This window comes from Lithobates pipiens, unplaced genomic scaffold (assembly GCF_037356315.1).
Source record: "Lithobates pipiens isolate NorthernLeopardFrog02 unplaced genomic scaffold, aLitPip1_a1.2 Scaffold_8, whole genome shotgun sequence".
NCBI lineage: Eukaryota > Metazoa > Chordata > Amphibia > Anura > Ranidae > Lithobates > Lithobates pipiens.
In genome coordinates this window covers 80,605,793-80,622,507 of record NW_027507903.1, presented here as the reverse complement: position 1 = coordinate 80,622,507, position 16,715 = coordinate 80,605,793, and the positions used below count along the sequence as shown (strand labels likewise).

The 16,715-nt window shown below is 43.1% G+C and overlaps 1 protein-coding gene across 4 annotated transcripts in view; it reads left to right on the top strand.

Annotated features, from left to right (window-relative positions):
- Positions 1 to 4,366, top strand: part of PYGO1 (pygopus family PHD finger 1) — a 46,295-nt gene extending 41,929 nt beyond the window's left edge. For all 4 annotated transcript variants that reach the window (XM_077472856.1, XM_077472857.1, XM_077472859.1 and 1 more), the window contains one exon: positions 873 to 4,366. In XM_077472856.1, coding sequence (XP_077328982.1) covers positions 873 to 1,928 — 1,056 coding nt within the window. In that variant the 3' untranslated portion in view covers positions 1,929 to 4,366. The remainder of the gene's footprint in view (positions 1 to 872) is intronic.
- The last annotated feature ends 12,349 nt before the right edge of the window (positions 4,367 to 16,715 follow it).

The following is a 16,715-nucleotide window of genomic DNA, read 5'->3' as shown; positions in this document are numbered from 1 at the left end:
GAACCAGTTAAGCAGAATTGAGCATTTTCAATCCATTGCTAGTCATAGGCGATCCTAATATGGATATCCACCCCCTAGGTTTTGCCCACCCCCTGGGGCTTAATCATATCGGGGGGGGCATGGCCTTAAGGGCAGCATTGACTGAGGCCTTTTCAGGTATACATCCATACTACAATCGGCTATGGCGAGCTGCGGTTTAAAGTTAGTGTTCATTGCTCACTGCATTAGTTTCTCTTGTGCTGGCATCCCTACTATTTTGAGTGCCAATGAAACACTCTTGCATTTTCTCTTCTTGTTGGCTCTTTATGACTAAGCGCATATTGAGTGAAACAACAGAAAGTGGAAGCTCAGATGGATTGCCAGTGTACCAAAAAATTGTACATGGTTGTTCATTTTGGAGTGTGAGTCTTTTCTTCCTGTGAGATCTGATAGGGACATGAATAGTTTATTTAACGGCAGCTCTGAATATTTGAGAGTGATCTGTTCTTTTCATTGCTTCATTGTTGAACTTTTAACCTTCCTTTTTTTTATTATCCACGTCTTCTATTTTCTCATATTGATGATATTGTTAACAAAATGTAATTAATATGAAGTAAGCACATTGCATTGAATGATTTGTCAGGAACATGCAATCATGTAATTATCACAGAAGATAAATGGTTAAAGCTGTATTATGACTTGCACAGTCCTCGATCTCCATCGCTGTGGTCTCAGCTGCACAGAATGAATAGGAAGAGCCCTGCCCAGTCGCCCTGTTAGTTCACAAACTGAAGCATAGTAAACTTCCAGTGAGAGGGAGAGGAAAAGCTAATTATTTTGTTTATTTCACTTGTTTGATTGATTTTTTTTTTTTTTTTTTTTTCCTTTTTTAGGGTTCCTCACTTCCTCCCCAATCAGAGTTTGCTCCCCCAACAAATACAAGCTCGGATCACCTCATCGCCAGCAATCCATTTGATGATGACTATAGTATACCTCCTATTTCAAGTTACACTTATTTTGGTAAACTTGGATATTCCAACATTGAAAGATTTAATACTTTCAGGATGCCTCCAAATACCTCACCAAAAAGGCCTTCCCGCAATGTTGGCAACCAGATGTTAAGAGATCAGCCACCACCTTTTACAAAAGACCTAAGGGTGATGGGGAAATCCTTTCCCTTTAATTTGGGGGCACAAGAGAAATCCAGTTTTGAAAGCGAGTCCTTTTTTTACAGTGGGTTAGGACAAACTATCACAATGCCTGGACAGCACTTTAGAGCGAACCAGAATGATGAAGATCTCCATCGTATGATGAGTCTAAATTCTGCTCCAAGAAATGACTTTCAGCTTGCTTCTTACAGGCCCCAAGGTGTTAAAATGAATGTCATTCAAATTGACAGCAATAGTTCATTTAATCCTGCCCAATCACACTTCATGCCTTCAAGAATACCCAGCTCCAACCAAGGTTCAGTTCTTGTATCCAATAACAATTTGAGATCTGCTGGACTTCATGACAAACTAAATCTGGATATACCCTCTCACCCTATATCAAGTCCAAACAATATTAGGGATCCAGAAAATTTTCAAGCTGATGTAGTAGACCTTTCTGATTGTGTCCAGATTAATGGAATGCGTAACAGACCAGCACTTTCCAGACTGGCCAAGACGGATGTAACCCCTAGCGAGAAATGCAATAGATGGCTTCTCCATTCTGACTTTTGTGGTACTTTGCCCACAGATAATTTGCACCCATGCGGCATATGTTCTGCTGAAGTAAATGTTGCGGATGCAATAATGTGTGAAGTCTCCTGTCGGAAGTGGTTTCACACAACATGTACGGGGATGACTGAGATGGCCTATGCTCTACTTCGTGCGGAACCCGCCGCTATTTGGGGCTGTGATACCTGTATGTCAAAGAAAGATATTCAGCTGGTGCGCACAAAAAAGTAGATCAAGTCCTCAACCCTTTTATTTCATTATTCTCTTCCAATAAACAAGACTGGTACAAGGTAATTGACTCCTGTATAGTGTGCTGTAAACCAGAGCAATGAACCCAAAGCTACAGGCTGTTTGTACCTAACATTGCAAAAACTGCTCCATCAGCAGTAATTTAAGATTAATCATTGCTACTGTGCTTGCTACTTTTTTTTTTTTTCATGCCGAAGAACAGAAGCGCAATCTATTGTATCAAATTCATGAAAATTTCCAATTTGACATTTTGGGTTTCTCTCCATATTTTTGGAGTTCTCTTGCACTAAATGGATTTTCCTTTTTATTAGAGGGCTGCTTACAAAGATGGTTCAAACATGTAGACCTCAAAGGAACTTTATTATATTCTACTGAAAAAACTACCTTATGTTGATGGGAATGATATGGTTATGCAGAAGGTTAATACTAGAGATTGTATATTTTTTAAGAGTGACACAATCCCTTTTGAATGTGAGTTCTGAGTAAAACAAGGAAAAGTCTTGAATATTTATAAAAAACAAAATGGCACTTTGAATTTAACTTGATTTTTAAATATAATTTGTGAAACTGATTTATATAGTAGCATCGCCTATATTTCCAAAATAAGTGCCTTTTTTCAAGATGTACTGTAACCAACTTCACAAAAATCAAGCCTGCCAATAAATTACAAAAGTGTAATTTTGAACAGACTATATGCAATAAAGACCAAATATCTAGAAGGGTGCTTATTGTAAATGGATAAATACAGAGCAACCTTAATATTGGTTGCTTAGAGCAAACCCTTAGTTATAAAAGCTCTTTAACACAAATTAATGGGGCGGGGGGGGGGGGTGATGTCTTGAGGTGCCACTGCCTACCGCATGGTGTTCTGTCCAGACCACCCAGGGTGCACCCACAACTGCTTATGCAAATACAAACTTTTTGAAAGTCTGATCATGATTGTTCTTCAATGCGCATGTTGGTTTTTAGTGACCACAGGTTTGGTCTTTCAGGTTGATAAAACACAACAATCCTACTTCTGTATTTCCGAGTTGGACTGGAATACGCACTTTTATGCCCATATCTGGATGATTACGTAGTCAGAGATGGACTGTGTTCAATGTTAGTTTCTAAGCAGATGTCCAAATTAATATAGTGTAAAACAATTCAAGGTTCATCAGGTCTTAAGTCACAAGTCAACAGCATATTGTATATATTTGATTCTCTAATTCCCTGTTCACATCTGGGGGTTTGGGAACTAGGATAGAATCCCTTTGATTCTCCTACCAATCCCAAATTGCAGTAGTGGGAAAACGCACCATGCATGTTTGGGTGCCATTCATTTTTAACATCAAATCGTTGTGCAGTTTTGCTGCAATTGTTGCACGATAGATCACAGCAAACCACATCACCTAAGGCTTGCTGCCTAAAAAGGAGCAGGAGCTTCTTTTGGGTGACCAGCTTTGTGTGATGCGGCACTGCATGTAGGTGCCATTAAAATGGATGGCACCTAAATATGAGTGGTGTGTTTTGCCACTATTGCAGTGCAATTTGGGATTACAGGCAGAATTTCAATGGTTTTGCTGGAGATCTCAAAATGCCAGATGTGACTGGCCTAATTTAACTCTTGGCACTTTTACAAGGTGGGTTTTGTCGGTGTATAGCCTTGCTGTCATTAATTCCCAGTGAGTTGTGTGAGATCCAAGCCTGGCTTGGAATAAGGCAGAGTGGTCATTGGAGTTACTGATATGTACAGTCCCAGCACTGAATGGATATTTGTGGAATAACATCATTTTCAGTCTGTCCTCATTTTGAAAAGCTGAACATTCTGTAAGATTGGAGCTTAAGTTCTCTGATAGAAATGACAAAGACAGACTAGTAAGTAGAAATCCTTTTTGTTGGCTCTTCCTTCCCTCCTCCTTCTTCCCCTTTTTTTTTTTTTTTTTTTTTAATTTCCTCTTCCCAGTCTGAAGGCATATTAATGTCCAGCTTATGGCTCATCCAAAGAATTTATCCCCATTTCAAAAATGTCCACTTCAGGCTTGGGCTGCATGCAGGAAAGGGGATGCCTGTATCTGCGTCACTGCTAATGTATATAAAATGACTTTAGTTGTGGTTGTTGGGCATCATCAGATAATGCTTTATGATCCTTTTCATTTGGACATTTTGTACTAATACTGTAAAACCCTGCAGGAATAGAGCTTTTGAACCACCGTTCTGAACGTACACCTAGACATAATGTACACAGTGGTTTGAGATTAGCGTGTTTTAATTCACTTTTTATCATTTTGAAGCAATCATTGTTCATACTGTACTCCTAAAGATCATCGGCAATGGAGTAATACATATGTGGTAAGGAGATGAAATGATTTACCGTATGAGTGACAATGAGAAGGCTTATTTACTTTCCAATTTTGATCAATAAAACTTTTTCAAACTGCGTCAAATCTCCATGTAATTTTTTTTTTAAACATTTTGAAACCTTCCAACCTCCACCTTTTTGTGTTTGTTTTTTTATTTTTTTCTGCAAAAGATCTTGACTAACTATGAAACTATGATCGTGTATTTTCATGGTGTCATTTGCATTTGTTGCCCGGTATGCACAGCCACAGAGTAAATAAGTGCTTCTAAAGGCTCTGGGTTTTTACCTTCTATGCATGAAGGTAAAAAACCACCTCTGTGCAGCAGACCACCCCCCGCCATACTCACCTGAGCCCCATCTCGATCCAGCAATGTGCACAAGAGCCTTGGCTCTCTGGGAATCCTCATTTGGCTCAGGCAGCAACCATTGGGTCCCACTTCTGTCAATTGCAGCCACTGAGGAGACAGATGGTGGGGCCAAGCCGTGGCTCTGTGTGTGAATGAGCCTGCTTGGGTGCCCCCATTGGAAGCAGCTTTCCCTGGGGCAAATCTGCAGGAGGGAGGAGCCAGGAACACCAGCGAGTTACCTCAGAAGAGGATGAAAGTGGCTCTGCAAGACCACTGCACAGAGCAAGTCCCTATGACCTGTTAAAAAAAAAAAAAAAAAAATCGCTTGTATTCAAATACAAGGCATGCCAGATTGCACTGCCTGGGGTTTTTGCATGATCTGCCTATAGTGTGAGGACTAACATTTCCAGTAAAGAAACAACATATCCCTGCATCTCTCTGTCCATTGCTCTGCAGGTGACAGATCTAAAGCAAACAGGCAGAGTGTTTAACAGAGAGCTCACCATGAAGCATTTCTGCACATTAGCACTCCCAGATTTGTGATGCTACAGAAAGGACATGCATTGGAAGCTGTGTGATCAGAAAGAAACCTGTTCCAAGGGGGCAAGCCGAATTTAATACATGGAGATGGGGGAATCGATCAGTCATGACACTACAAACTTCAGCCACAACATGTGAGCCCATTATTACAAGGTAAGGCAAACTAACAACATCGATAAAATAACTACATTAATAACTAGTTATAAGCAATTAAGCATTATACACTTTCGAATGTTTTTAAGTAAAACTTGCACTATATTTCCCACAGACACTTTGATACTTCTTGGAAAATCTCTGTGCGACTCAGCTGACTCTTCTTTCACCTCACTGAGAAACGGTAAACAAATATGATGAGTTGCAGCATAAAGAGCTTTGCAGCTTTTGAAGACTTGTAGATAGTTCACTCCCTGCCCTTTCAGGTTCACAGCTGAATCATATAGGAATTCAGTCTTTGATCCTGTGCGGTGTGATTTTCAGCCTCTCCACGTGAATGGGCTGAAATTGTGCTGGATTACACCAAAAGTAGTTGATGCATTACTTTTGAAAAGCACTGCATTGGATTGCATGATATTGCCCATTGGACCATGCGTTCTGGTGCAGGCAAACAAACTGCATTTGAGATCTTAGCTTAGGGTGTTAAGAATACATTGACACCTGCAGCAGATCACGCACCCAATGTGTTTTGAACATGATGCAGGAAATGAGCACAAAGCGTGGGTTTCCCACACTGTATTCTAATGTGCACGAGCCCTTTCTGATAGAGACTTGTCCAGCTGCGGTCGTCTTTGTAGTCAAATCAGACTACAGTGCATCTGGAAAGTATTCAGAGCGCTTCACTTTTTTTTTTTTTCACTTTTTCCACATTTTGTTACGTTACAGCCTTTATTCCAAAATGGATTCTACCAACAATGCACCATAATGCCAGCATGTTTGAAATCATTGCAAATGTATTAAAAAACAAATAAAAAAAACACATGTACACAAGTATTTACAGCCTTTGCCATGACGCTCAAAATTGATCTCAGGTGCATCCGGTTTCTACAACTTGATTGGAGTCAACCTGTGGTAAATTCAGTTTATTGGACATGATTTGGAAAGGTGCTCACCTGTCTATATAAAGGTCCCACAGTTAACAGTGCATGTCAGCACAAAGCAAGCCAAGAATTCCAAGGAATTGTCTATAGACCTCCAAGACAAGATTGTATTGAGGCATAGATCTGGGGAAGGGTACAGAAAACTTCTGCAGCATTGACGGTCCCAATGAGCACAGTGGCCTCCATCATCTGTAAATGGAAGATGTTTGGAACCACCAGGATTCTTCCTAGAGTAGGCCGCCTGGCCAAACTGAGTGATCGGGGGAGGGGGGCATTAGTCAGAGAGGTGATCAAGAACCCGATGGTCACTCTGACAGAGCTCCAGAGTTTCTCTGTGCAGAGAGGAGAACCTTCCAGAAGAACCACTATATCTGCAGCACTTCACCAATCGGGTCTGTATGGTAGAGTAGCCAGACCGAAGCCACCCCTCCAGTAAAAAGGCACAAGACGGGCCCCTGGAATTTGCCTAAAGTCACCTGAAGGACATGAAGAACATGAGAAACAAAATTCTCTGGTCTGATGAAACAAAGATTAAACTCTTTTTGGCCTGAATGGCAAGCATGTCTGGTGGAAACCAGGCACCGCTCATTACTTAGCCAATACCATCACTACAATGAAGCATGGTGCTGGCAGCATCCTGCTGTGGGGATGCTTCTCAGCAGCAGGAACTGGGAGACTAGTTGGGATTGAGGGAAAGATGAATGCAGCAATGTACAGATACATCCTTGATGAAAACTTGCTCCAGAGCACTCTGGACCTCAGACTGGTGTCTGCAAGGTGGATGGGCACCTTTTTGTTTGCGCTCTCTCGAGCTCAAGGTCTTGAGTGCCAAAATGGTTCTTAATTGAAGAGAGGGACTGACCGATCAGATCTATTTGAGAAAAGCTTATATGCTTAAATAAATAGTACCTTTAGCCTCTCAAAGAAGATGCAAGGATCCTGTGAGGTTATGCCTGTTCTGCGACCTTCGCTCACTGGATGCTGCGAAGTGGAATCCTAGACACCACAGGCATAAGGCATTCCTGCAGGGTGCTGTACAGGTCCAAGGGAGGGGACCCTAAAACTTGAAAAGGGTACCAGTCCTTGAAGGTCCCCAAGTGACTGAACCTGCCGTGATGGGTGAAGATGGGGATATTTAGTGTCTAAGGTTTTACTGTGCCTGGACGGGGTCACATGAGCCACCAGGTGTTGGTTGGCCGGCTAAAGTGCTTAGTTAGTAGGATTGTTGCATAGGGGCTTGGTGAGCCCTATGAAAAGGATCTCCCTTCTGGGGTGCTGTAAATACTAAACTCAGGTACTCCCTTTTTTATGGCTTGCAATTTTTATGGTTTTCAAAAAAGAGGAGCTGGGCTAACACTACAGGAAGGGCGCGTCCTACAGTGCTGTGAAAAAGTATTTGCCTCTTCCTGATGACGATTTTTTATTTTTTTTTGCATTTCTCTCACAATTAAATGATTCAAATCATCAAACAAACTAATTTTAATATTACACAAAGATAACCTGAGTAAATCCAAGATGCAGTTTTTAAATTAATATTTTGTTTATTAAGGGAAAAAAGCTGTTCAAACCTGCCTGGCCCTATGTGAAAAAGTAATTGCCCCCTCCCATGCTGAATCATGAATGAACTGTGATTAATCACAATTCTTTTGAAAAATGAGTTAAATTTCACTTGCCATAGCCAGGCCTGATTACTGCTAGACCTGTTGAATCAAGAAATCACATAAATATAAGCTGTCTGACAAAGTGAAGCATGCTAACAGATCACAAAAAGCCACACATAACACAATCTAAAAAATTCAAGAACTAATTAATGTAAATATATCGGCCTAGGAAGGGTTTCAAAGCCATATCTAAGGCTTTGGAACTCCAGTGAACCATGGGTAGAGCCATTATCCAGAAATGGAGTTAACGTGGAACAGTGGTGAACCTTTCCAGGCATGGCTGGCCTACATAATTGACTCCAAGAGCATGAGGACGACACATCCAGGAGGTCATAAAAGAACCCAGAACAACATCTAAAAAACTGCAGGCCTCACTCGTCTCAGGTAAAATTAGTGTTCATGATTCAACAATAAGGCTACATGCACGCGGAAGTTTTAAAAAACGGACTGTAAAGCTAGTGCAGACGCCAGGAAAAAAAGCAGCGTTAATTTATTTCCGCATTTTGCATTGAATTCAATGCACTTTCAGCCGCGTTTTTCTATGAGAGCCCATTGATTTTAATAGAAGTTGCACCAGAAGTCGGATCAAGATGATCCGACTTGTGGTGCAACTTGTGTGCTGAGAAACTTGAAGGAAAAACCCCAGTGAAAAAAAAGAATTTGCGTGAGGTTCCCCCCCCCCCAAGAAGATACCAGACCATTTGGTCTGGTATGGATCTTAAGGGGAACCCCCCACACTGAAAAAAATGGCGTGGAGTCCCCCCCAAGATCCATAGCAGACCCTTATCCAAGCACGCAGCCCAGCTGGTCAGGAAAGGGGGTGGAGACGAGTGAGCGCCCCCCCCTCCTGAGCCGTACCAGGCTGCATGCCCTCAGCATGGCGGTGGGTGCTTTGGGGAAAGGGGCACCCTGCGGCCCCCCCCACCCCAAAGCATCTTGTCCCCATGTTGATGAGGACAAGGGCCTCTTCCCAATAACCCTGGCCGTTGGTTGTTGGGGTCTGCGGGCGGGGGGGCTTATCGGAATCTGGGAGCCCCCTTTGATCCAACTTCTGGTGCGACCTCTATTCAAATCAATGGGCTCCCATAGGGAACCATTGATTTTGAATAGAGGCAGAAACACCGGACGAGGCTTAGCACAGAGTTAAGCCTCATTTAATTTGCGTTTAACACCTTTTGCCGGTGACTGACGTTTTTACAGCTCTAATGCTGGAGCCTCAGAATGCACTGGTCCTGTTTTTTTTTTTTTTTTTTTTTTTTTTTTTACAGCTTAAAAATGCCTATGCCATTTGCAACCCAAAAATGCCTAGGTGGGCATGAAGCCATAGACTACCATGGACAGGCGTTTTTAAGCTGCTTAAAAAAGCGGCTGTAAAAACGTCCATGTGCATGTAGCCTAAGAAAGAGACTGGGCAAAAATGGCATCGAGGGGAGAGTTTCAAGGCCAAAGCCACTGCTGACCAAAAAGAACACAAAGGCTCATCTCACATTTACCAAAAAACATCTTGATTATCCCCAAGACTTTTAGGCAAATATTCTATGGACTGATGAGACCAAAATTTTACTTTTTGGAAGGTGTATGTTATTTACATTTGGCATAAAACTAATACAGCATTTCATAACAAAAACATCACAATCATACCAACAGTCAGACATGGTGGGGGCAGCGTAATGGTCTATGGCTGCTTTGCAGCTTCATGATCTGGACAACTTGCCATAATTGATGGAACCATAAATTCTGAGCTCTACCAGAAAACCCTGAGACTGTCCGGCCATCAGTTCGTGACCTCAAACTCAAGTGCACTTGGGTTATGCAACAGGGCAATGATGACAAAGTCCACTTCCAAATGGTTCAAACAAACCAAAATTTAGGTTTTGGAGGGGCCTAGTCAAAGCCCGGACTTAAATCCAATTGAGATGCTGTATCATGACCTTACACAGCCTGTTTATGCTGGAAAACACTCCAGTGTGGCTGCATTAAAACTATTCTGCAAAGAGTGGGCCAAAATTGCTCCACAGCAATGTGAAAGACTCCTTGCCGGTTATCGCAAACACTTGATTGCAGTTGCCGCCGCCAAGGGTGGCACAACCAGTTATTAGGTTTAGGGGCAATTACTTTTTCACATAAAGTCAGGCAGGTTTGGGCAGCTTTTTTGCCTTAATAAAACCTTCATTTTAAAAACTGCATTTTGTATTTACTCGGGTTATCTTTGTGTGTAATATTTGTTTGATGACCCGAGTCATTTAAGTAGGACAAATATGGAAAAAAAAAAAATCAGAAAGGTGGCAAATACTTTTTCACATCATTGTATGTCATCAGTAGCTCCTAAAGAGCCTAGTTGTACTGTAGTTTAAATAGCTCAAGCTGGTCCAAACAAACTATATACGGTACTTCACAAAGACAAACAGAAGTTCTCAGCACTATATGAAGCCTCAGTTACATACAGTGCTTTGTACGGGGACTTTCTTTCCCACTCCACAAGCAAAATCAAGTCCGGCCGAGCAGTGTTTAGCCTTTCAGAAGTGAGCTTTATTTTATGAATGAATACAAAGCTTCCTCTGACTGGCTTAATTGGCGATCATGACATCATTGCCCACCTCTCCAACTGAGCCAATCAAAGGAAGTTTTGTCTTCATTCATAGAATACAAAGCTTCCTGTGAAAGGCTGAACACTGCTCAGCCCAACTCGATTTTGTTTCCTGAGGCTACATACAGCGCTGAGAGCCACTGTATGTCCCAGTGAGGTAAATAGTTTCTTTTGAGTAGCTTGAAATATTTCCCAAAGGGATGAAGAACAGCTATCAATTTTACTGATGCCCCTTTTTAGGGTTAAACTTGGAATAAAACGCAACCATCGTGTTTAAAAGAATATAGGTCCATTTTATTTAAAGCGGAGGTCCACCCTAAAGTGGACCTTCCGCTCATTGGAATCCTCCTCCCCTCCGGCGCCACAATTGGCACCTTTCAGGGGGGAGGGGGGTGCAGGTACCTGTACAGTACAGGTATCTGCACCCACTTCCGGGATAGCTCTCTGCAGAAAGGGGCGTAGATTACGCCCCTTTCCGAAAGTCCCCCGCTGCCTGCTGGGAAACACACAGATTCCAGAGGCAGCGGGTCCATCCTTATTGCGCAGCGCAACTCGCGCATGCGCAGTAGGGAACCGGGAAATTAAGCCGAAAGGCTCCACTTCCTGATTCCCATACCCAAGATGGCGGCGGCAGCACCCGAGAGACGATCGAGAGATCGGCTTCGGGTGCCGACATCGCGGGTGCGCTGGGCGGGTAAGTGTCCTTATTTTAAAAGTCAGCAGCTGCAGTATTTGTAGCTGCTGGCTTTTAAAAAAAAAAAAACAAAACGGCGGAACTCCCGGCGGACTCCTGCTTTAATGCTACAAAGCATTGTGTAGCACTAAAGCCCTGGTCATGTTCAGATCTGGCTTTGGGATTTAAGGCATAATTGCTGCGTTTCTGTCTGTGATCCCAAATCGTACTGTAATAATGGCAAAATGCACTATATGTGTAGATGTATAAATGCAGTGCAGTTTTGCATGTGATAAATGAGCAGGAGCTTCTTTTGGGCAAAAAGCTTTGCAGCGATTGCAGTGGGATTTATCACGTAGCAAAACCGCACTGCGTTAGGTGCAATTAAAAATGAATGGCACCCAAACATGCGTAGTGAGTTTTGCCACTACTGCAGTGCAATTTGGGATCACCAGCAAAATTTTAGCAATTGTCAGATGTGAACGGGGCCTAATAGTCACATGTGGGAGTTCATACCCATTGACAACACTACCCTTTATGGGGGTTTATTAATATTTTAGGGTGAGTAATTCTAAATGTGAAAAAGGGGGAAACCGCTGTATTGTACAGCCTAAAAAGTAGGCAAAAATATGACCATGCGGTATAAAATAAAAAAGGTTTATTAGAAATGTGATTAAAATGTATAGACTGACATCCATGTAAATAGTTCAATCCTTCAAAATTGGAGAAAATAGCATAAAACATATAGGCGTATGTTCCTGTTCTTAATCTTGATATTCGTACCTGCAGATTGCAATTTCTTCTATTGCCTCACTCCCTTCTAAGAGATATGACACATTTATTATTGTATACAGTATCTCACCAAAGTTAGTACACCCCTCACATTTTTGTAAATATTTTATTATATCTTTTAGGGCCGGTTCACACAGGGGGCGATGCGAGGCGACACCGACTTGCCTCGCCGCGACCTGCCGCGACCTCAGCAGCGACTTGCAAATGACTTCTGTATAGAAGTCAATGCAAGTCGCCCCGAGGTCGCCCAAAAGTAGTACAGGAACCTTTTTTCTGAGTCGGAGCGACTCGAGTCGCTCCTCTCAGAACGGTTCCATTGTACAGAACAGGGGCGACTTGTCAGGTCGCGGCGAGGCAAGTCGTGTCGCCTCGCATCGCCCCCTGTGTGAACCGGCCCTTAATGTGACACCACTGAAGAAATAACACTTTGCTACAATGTAAAGTAGTGAGTGTACAGCTTGTATAACAGTGTAAATTTGCTGTCCTCTCAAAATAACTCAACACACCGCCATCAATGTCTAAATCGCTGGCAACAACAGTGAGTACACCCCTAACTGAAAGTCTCCAAATTGGGCCCAATTAGCCATTTTCCCTCCCCGGTGCCATGTGACTTGTTAGTGTTACAAGGTCTCAGGTTTTAATGGGGAGCAGGTATGTTAAATTTGGTGTTATCACTCTCACTCTCTCATACTGTTCACCAGAAGTCAACATGCCATGTCATGGCAAAGAACTCTCTGAGGAGCTGAAAAAGGAATTGTTGCTCTACATAAAGATGGGCTAGGATACAAGAAGATTTCCAAGACCCCGAAACTGAGCTGCAGCATGGTGGCCAAGACCATACAGTGGTTTAACAAGACAGATTCCACTCAAAACAGGCCTCACCATGGTCGACCAAAGAAGTTGAGTGCATGTGCTCAGCATCATATCCAGAGGTTGTCTTTGGGAAATAGACATATGAGTGCTGCCAGCATTGCTTCAGAGGTTGAAGGGGTGGGGGGGGGGGTCAGCCTGTCAGTGCTCAGACCATATGCTGCACACTGCATCAAATTGGTCTGCATGGCTGTCATCCCAAAAGGAAGCCTCTTCTAAAGATGATTCACATGAAAGCCCGCAAACAGTTTGCTGAAGACAAGCAGACTCAGTACACGGATTCATGGAACCGTGTCCTGTGGTCTCATGAGACCAAGACACACTTATTTGGTTCAGATGGTATCAAGCGTATGTGGCTGCAACCAGATGAGGAGTACAAAGATAAGTGTGTCTTGTCTACAGTCAAGCATGGAGGTTGGAGTGTCATGGTCTGGGGCTACACGAATGCTACTGGCACTGGGGAACTACAGTTCATTGAGGGAACCATGAATGCCAATATGTACTGTGACATACTGAAGCCGAGCATGATCTTCTCCCTTCAGAGACTGGGCCACAGGGCAGTATTCCAACATAACGCACCTCCAAGACGACCACTGCCTTGCTAAAGAAGGTGAGGGTAAACGTGATGGACTGGCCAAGTATGTCTCCAGACTTGAAGCCTATTGAGCATTTGTGGGGCATCCTCAAAGGGAAGGTGGTGGAACGCAAGGTCTCTAACATCCACCAGCTCTGTGATGTCGTCATGGAGGAGTGGAAGAGGACTCCAGTGGCAACCAGTGAAGCTCTGTTAACCTCCATGCCCAAGAGGGTTAAGGCAGTGCTGGAAAATAATGGTGACCACAAAAAATATTGAAACTTTGGGTCCAATTTGGAAATTTTCACTTATACAAGCTGTACATTCACTAATTTACATTGTAGCAAAGTGTAATTTCTTCAGTGTTGTCACATGAAAAGATATCATAAAATATTTACAAAAATGTGAGGGATGTACTCTTTTTGGTGAGATACTGTATGAGGAAAGTTGTGTCTCACACAGTTACACCCCATAGAGGTAATACCAACATTTAATACTGTTTCACCATCTCCTCACGCCATCTCTTCCATCTATCTCTGCCATTTGCCTTCCATCATCAGAAAGTATATTGCTATTTAAAAGCATCAGCTTTATTCCTCACCCCAGGCTACAGGCGATAACTTCCACATTATCGCCCGCTCTTTACCATTGTGTACAATGATTTCATGGATGACTATCTTATTTAAGAGCAGCACAGTGATCTAATTCTTAATGGATATTTACAATTGAAATTGTCTGAGTGACATTCATGACCTTTTCAAATGAATTATTATCATCAGCAGAGATATTCTTTCAACATCTACTTTTCCATTGGAAATTACCGTTCCTAGTGTCACCAGCGGCCAGCACCTCTGGCCAAATGCGGTACTGCACACCCCATTGGCTTCAATCCTGCTTGTTTTGCGAGATGACACTTGCAAACCAAGTCAGGATTTAAAAAAAAAAAGTTGCTAGTCTTTTCAAAACGCTCCAAGGTTCCACTGTGTTCCACTAAACATGCTTGAGTATTTACAGTAATCACAGGCTCTCTTGGCTAACTAAACGGATGTACTCCTTCAGCTAATCATCTAAATGGTGAGTACAGGCTGCAGTTAAGTAATTTGGGAAGCTGGCTTACCGGCTTTTTCGTCAATTGACTAGCAGACAGCCCTGGTTCACACCAAATGCGGCTTTGAAATCAGGCTACTTCTGTGTGATTTCATGTGCGGCTTGCCGACATCTGTGCAGTATTTTTCAAGTCACACATGAAATTCCCAAAAATAGTGCAGGAACCTTTATCAAATTGGTGCAAGTTGGAGTCACACCGATTTGAAAATGGTTCCATAGGCACAATTAAGGTGAAACTTGTCATGCGATTTTGAACTGTCAGATTACATAACAAGTCTCATAGGTGTGAACAGCGGCTAAAAAAAATCTAAATGTTTTGGAGAGATAGCACATTACCTTTTTTTTCTCAATGTAAACAATTTTCTGTCCTTAAAGCGGAGGGTCACCCTAACATAAAAAAATTCCATTAATATTCTGAAAAAAAAAAAAAAAAACATTTGAAAAAAAATATATATTTTTTTACTTACCAGAAACCCCTGTTTCTAGGCAGTCTTCCTAATCTGCCTCTTCCTATTCCACGGCGCTGTTTCTTCAGTTCCTCTTTGGCGAGCGGCCCCGTTGCCTTTTGGGACGTGTGTGTCCCAGAAAACAACAGGGCCATTCACAAAGCGCTGCGTGACTCATGCATGTGCAGTAAGAAACGGTCAGTGAAGCTGCAAGGCTCTACTGCCTGTTTCAATTAGTTAGGATAGCGGCACCGGCACCCGATCCGATGGACAGATCGGCCTGAGGGGGGGGGGGGGGGTGCGACATGGCGGGCTCGCTGGACAGGTAAGTGTCCTTATTAAAAGTCAGCAGCTACAGCGTTTGTAGTTGCTGATTTAAAAAAAAACTGCAGACCTCCTCTTTAATGCCAGGCTGACAGCAGGATTGAAATCGTGCAAGTTCAGCTGAACTTTCATTCCCGCATGTCAGTCCTGACTTTGGGGCCGATTTCAGAGTTAATCTGTGTGGAATGCTGCACAAATCACACCCTGAAGTCGCCAAGAGTAGCACAGAAACTACTTTTGCGGCGCCGGAAAGTCAGCGTCGCAATGATTTGGACTGTGCCTTTGCTGGCAATAGCTGCCAATTTGACATGCCAAATCGCTGAAATGTTAAGAAATGAGCATTAGACTCAGGAAGGTGCATAGCCCACCTACTGAGTAGTTCAGACCCTGTCACTTTGCCCGGGATGCTAATTGCTTGTAATGGTTTGTGGTTTGTCCCAAACAGCATCAGTAGTAAGGCTAGGAATTGGAGAAAGATGGTTCTGGATAATGTAAATTTGAATAGACCCTGAGGATCTTGTTGACATATAAGCAACAGCTGCTTAAAGTGGTTGTAAACCCTTACAAACCACTTTGACCTACAGGTAAGCCTAGATTAAGGCTTACCTGTAGGTCTAAGAAATATCTCCTAAACCTACACGGTTTTGGAGATATTTGCCGAAAGACAGGCACTGAGCGCGCCGCTGTCAACGGCGATATGCCGCGAGTGGCGGCTCCCGTGCGCATGCGCGGGAGTGACGTCATCGCGGCTTCGTTGAATGACAGCGGCGGAGCAGTGAGACCCACCGAGAAGATGGATGCTGCGGACTACAGGGGACAGCGGTGACTTCGCTGGCTCCTGTGTCCGATAAGTGACACATAATGGACTACTATGCGATGCATAGTAGTCCATTATGCTTTACCTTTGCCTTTGCTTTGCTTTACCTTTGCAGGGAATCAAAGAGGAAGTAAACCCATCAGTAAACCCTTTTCAGCTATAACCGCTTCAACTCTTCCCGGGAAGGCTGTCCACAAGGTTTAGGCAGGTGTCTATGGAAATTTTTTACCATTCTTCCAGAAGCGCATTTGTGAGGTCAGACACTAATGTTCGGTGAGAAGACCTGGCTCACAGTCTCCACTCTCATTCATGCCAAAGGTGTTCTATCGGGTTGAGGTCAGGACTCTGTGTAGGCCAGTCAAGTTCCTTCACCCCCAAACTTCCTCATCCATGTCCAGCGGCGGGCCGCCTATAAGGCCCCCCTAATCTCTATGCGAGGCTCAGGAGTGCAGCTCATTCTGCACTCCTATGATCTGTTTCCCATTGACCATGGGAAAATATCTTGACTTTACAGTCAGGATCCACACAGATAACTAGACCGGCAGCTGAGGAGAACTGAGAGATCAGTGGTTTTTGATCGCTCAGCTCTCAATGCA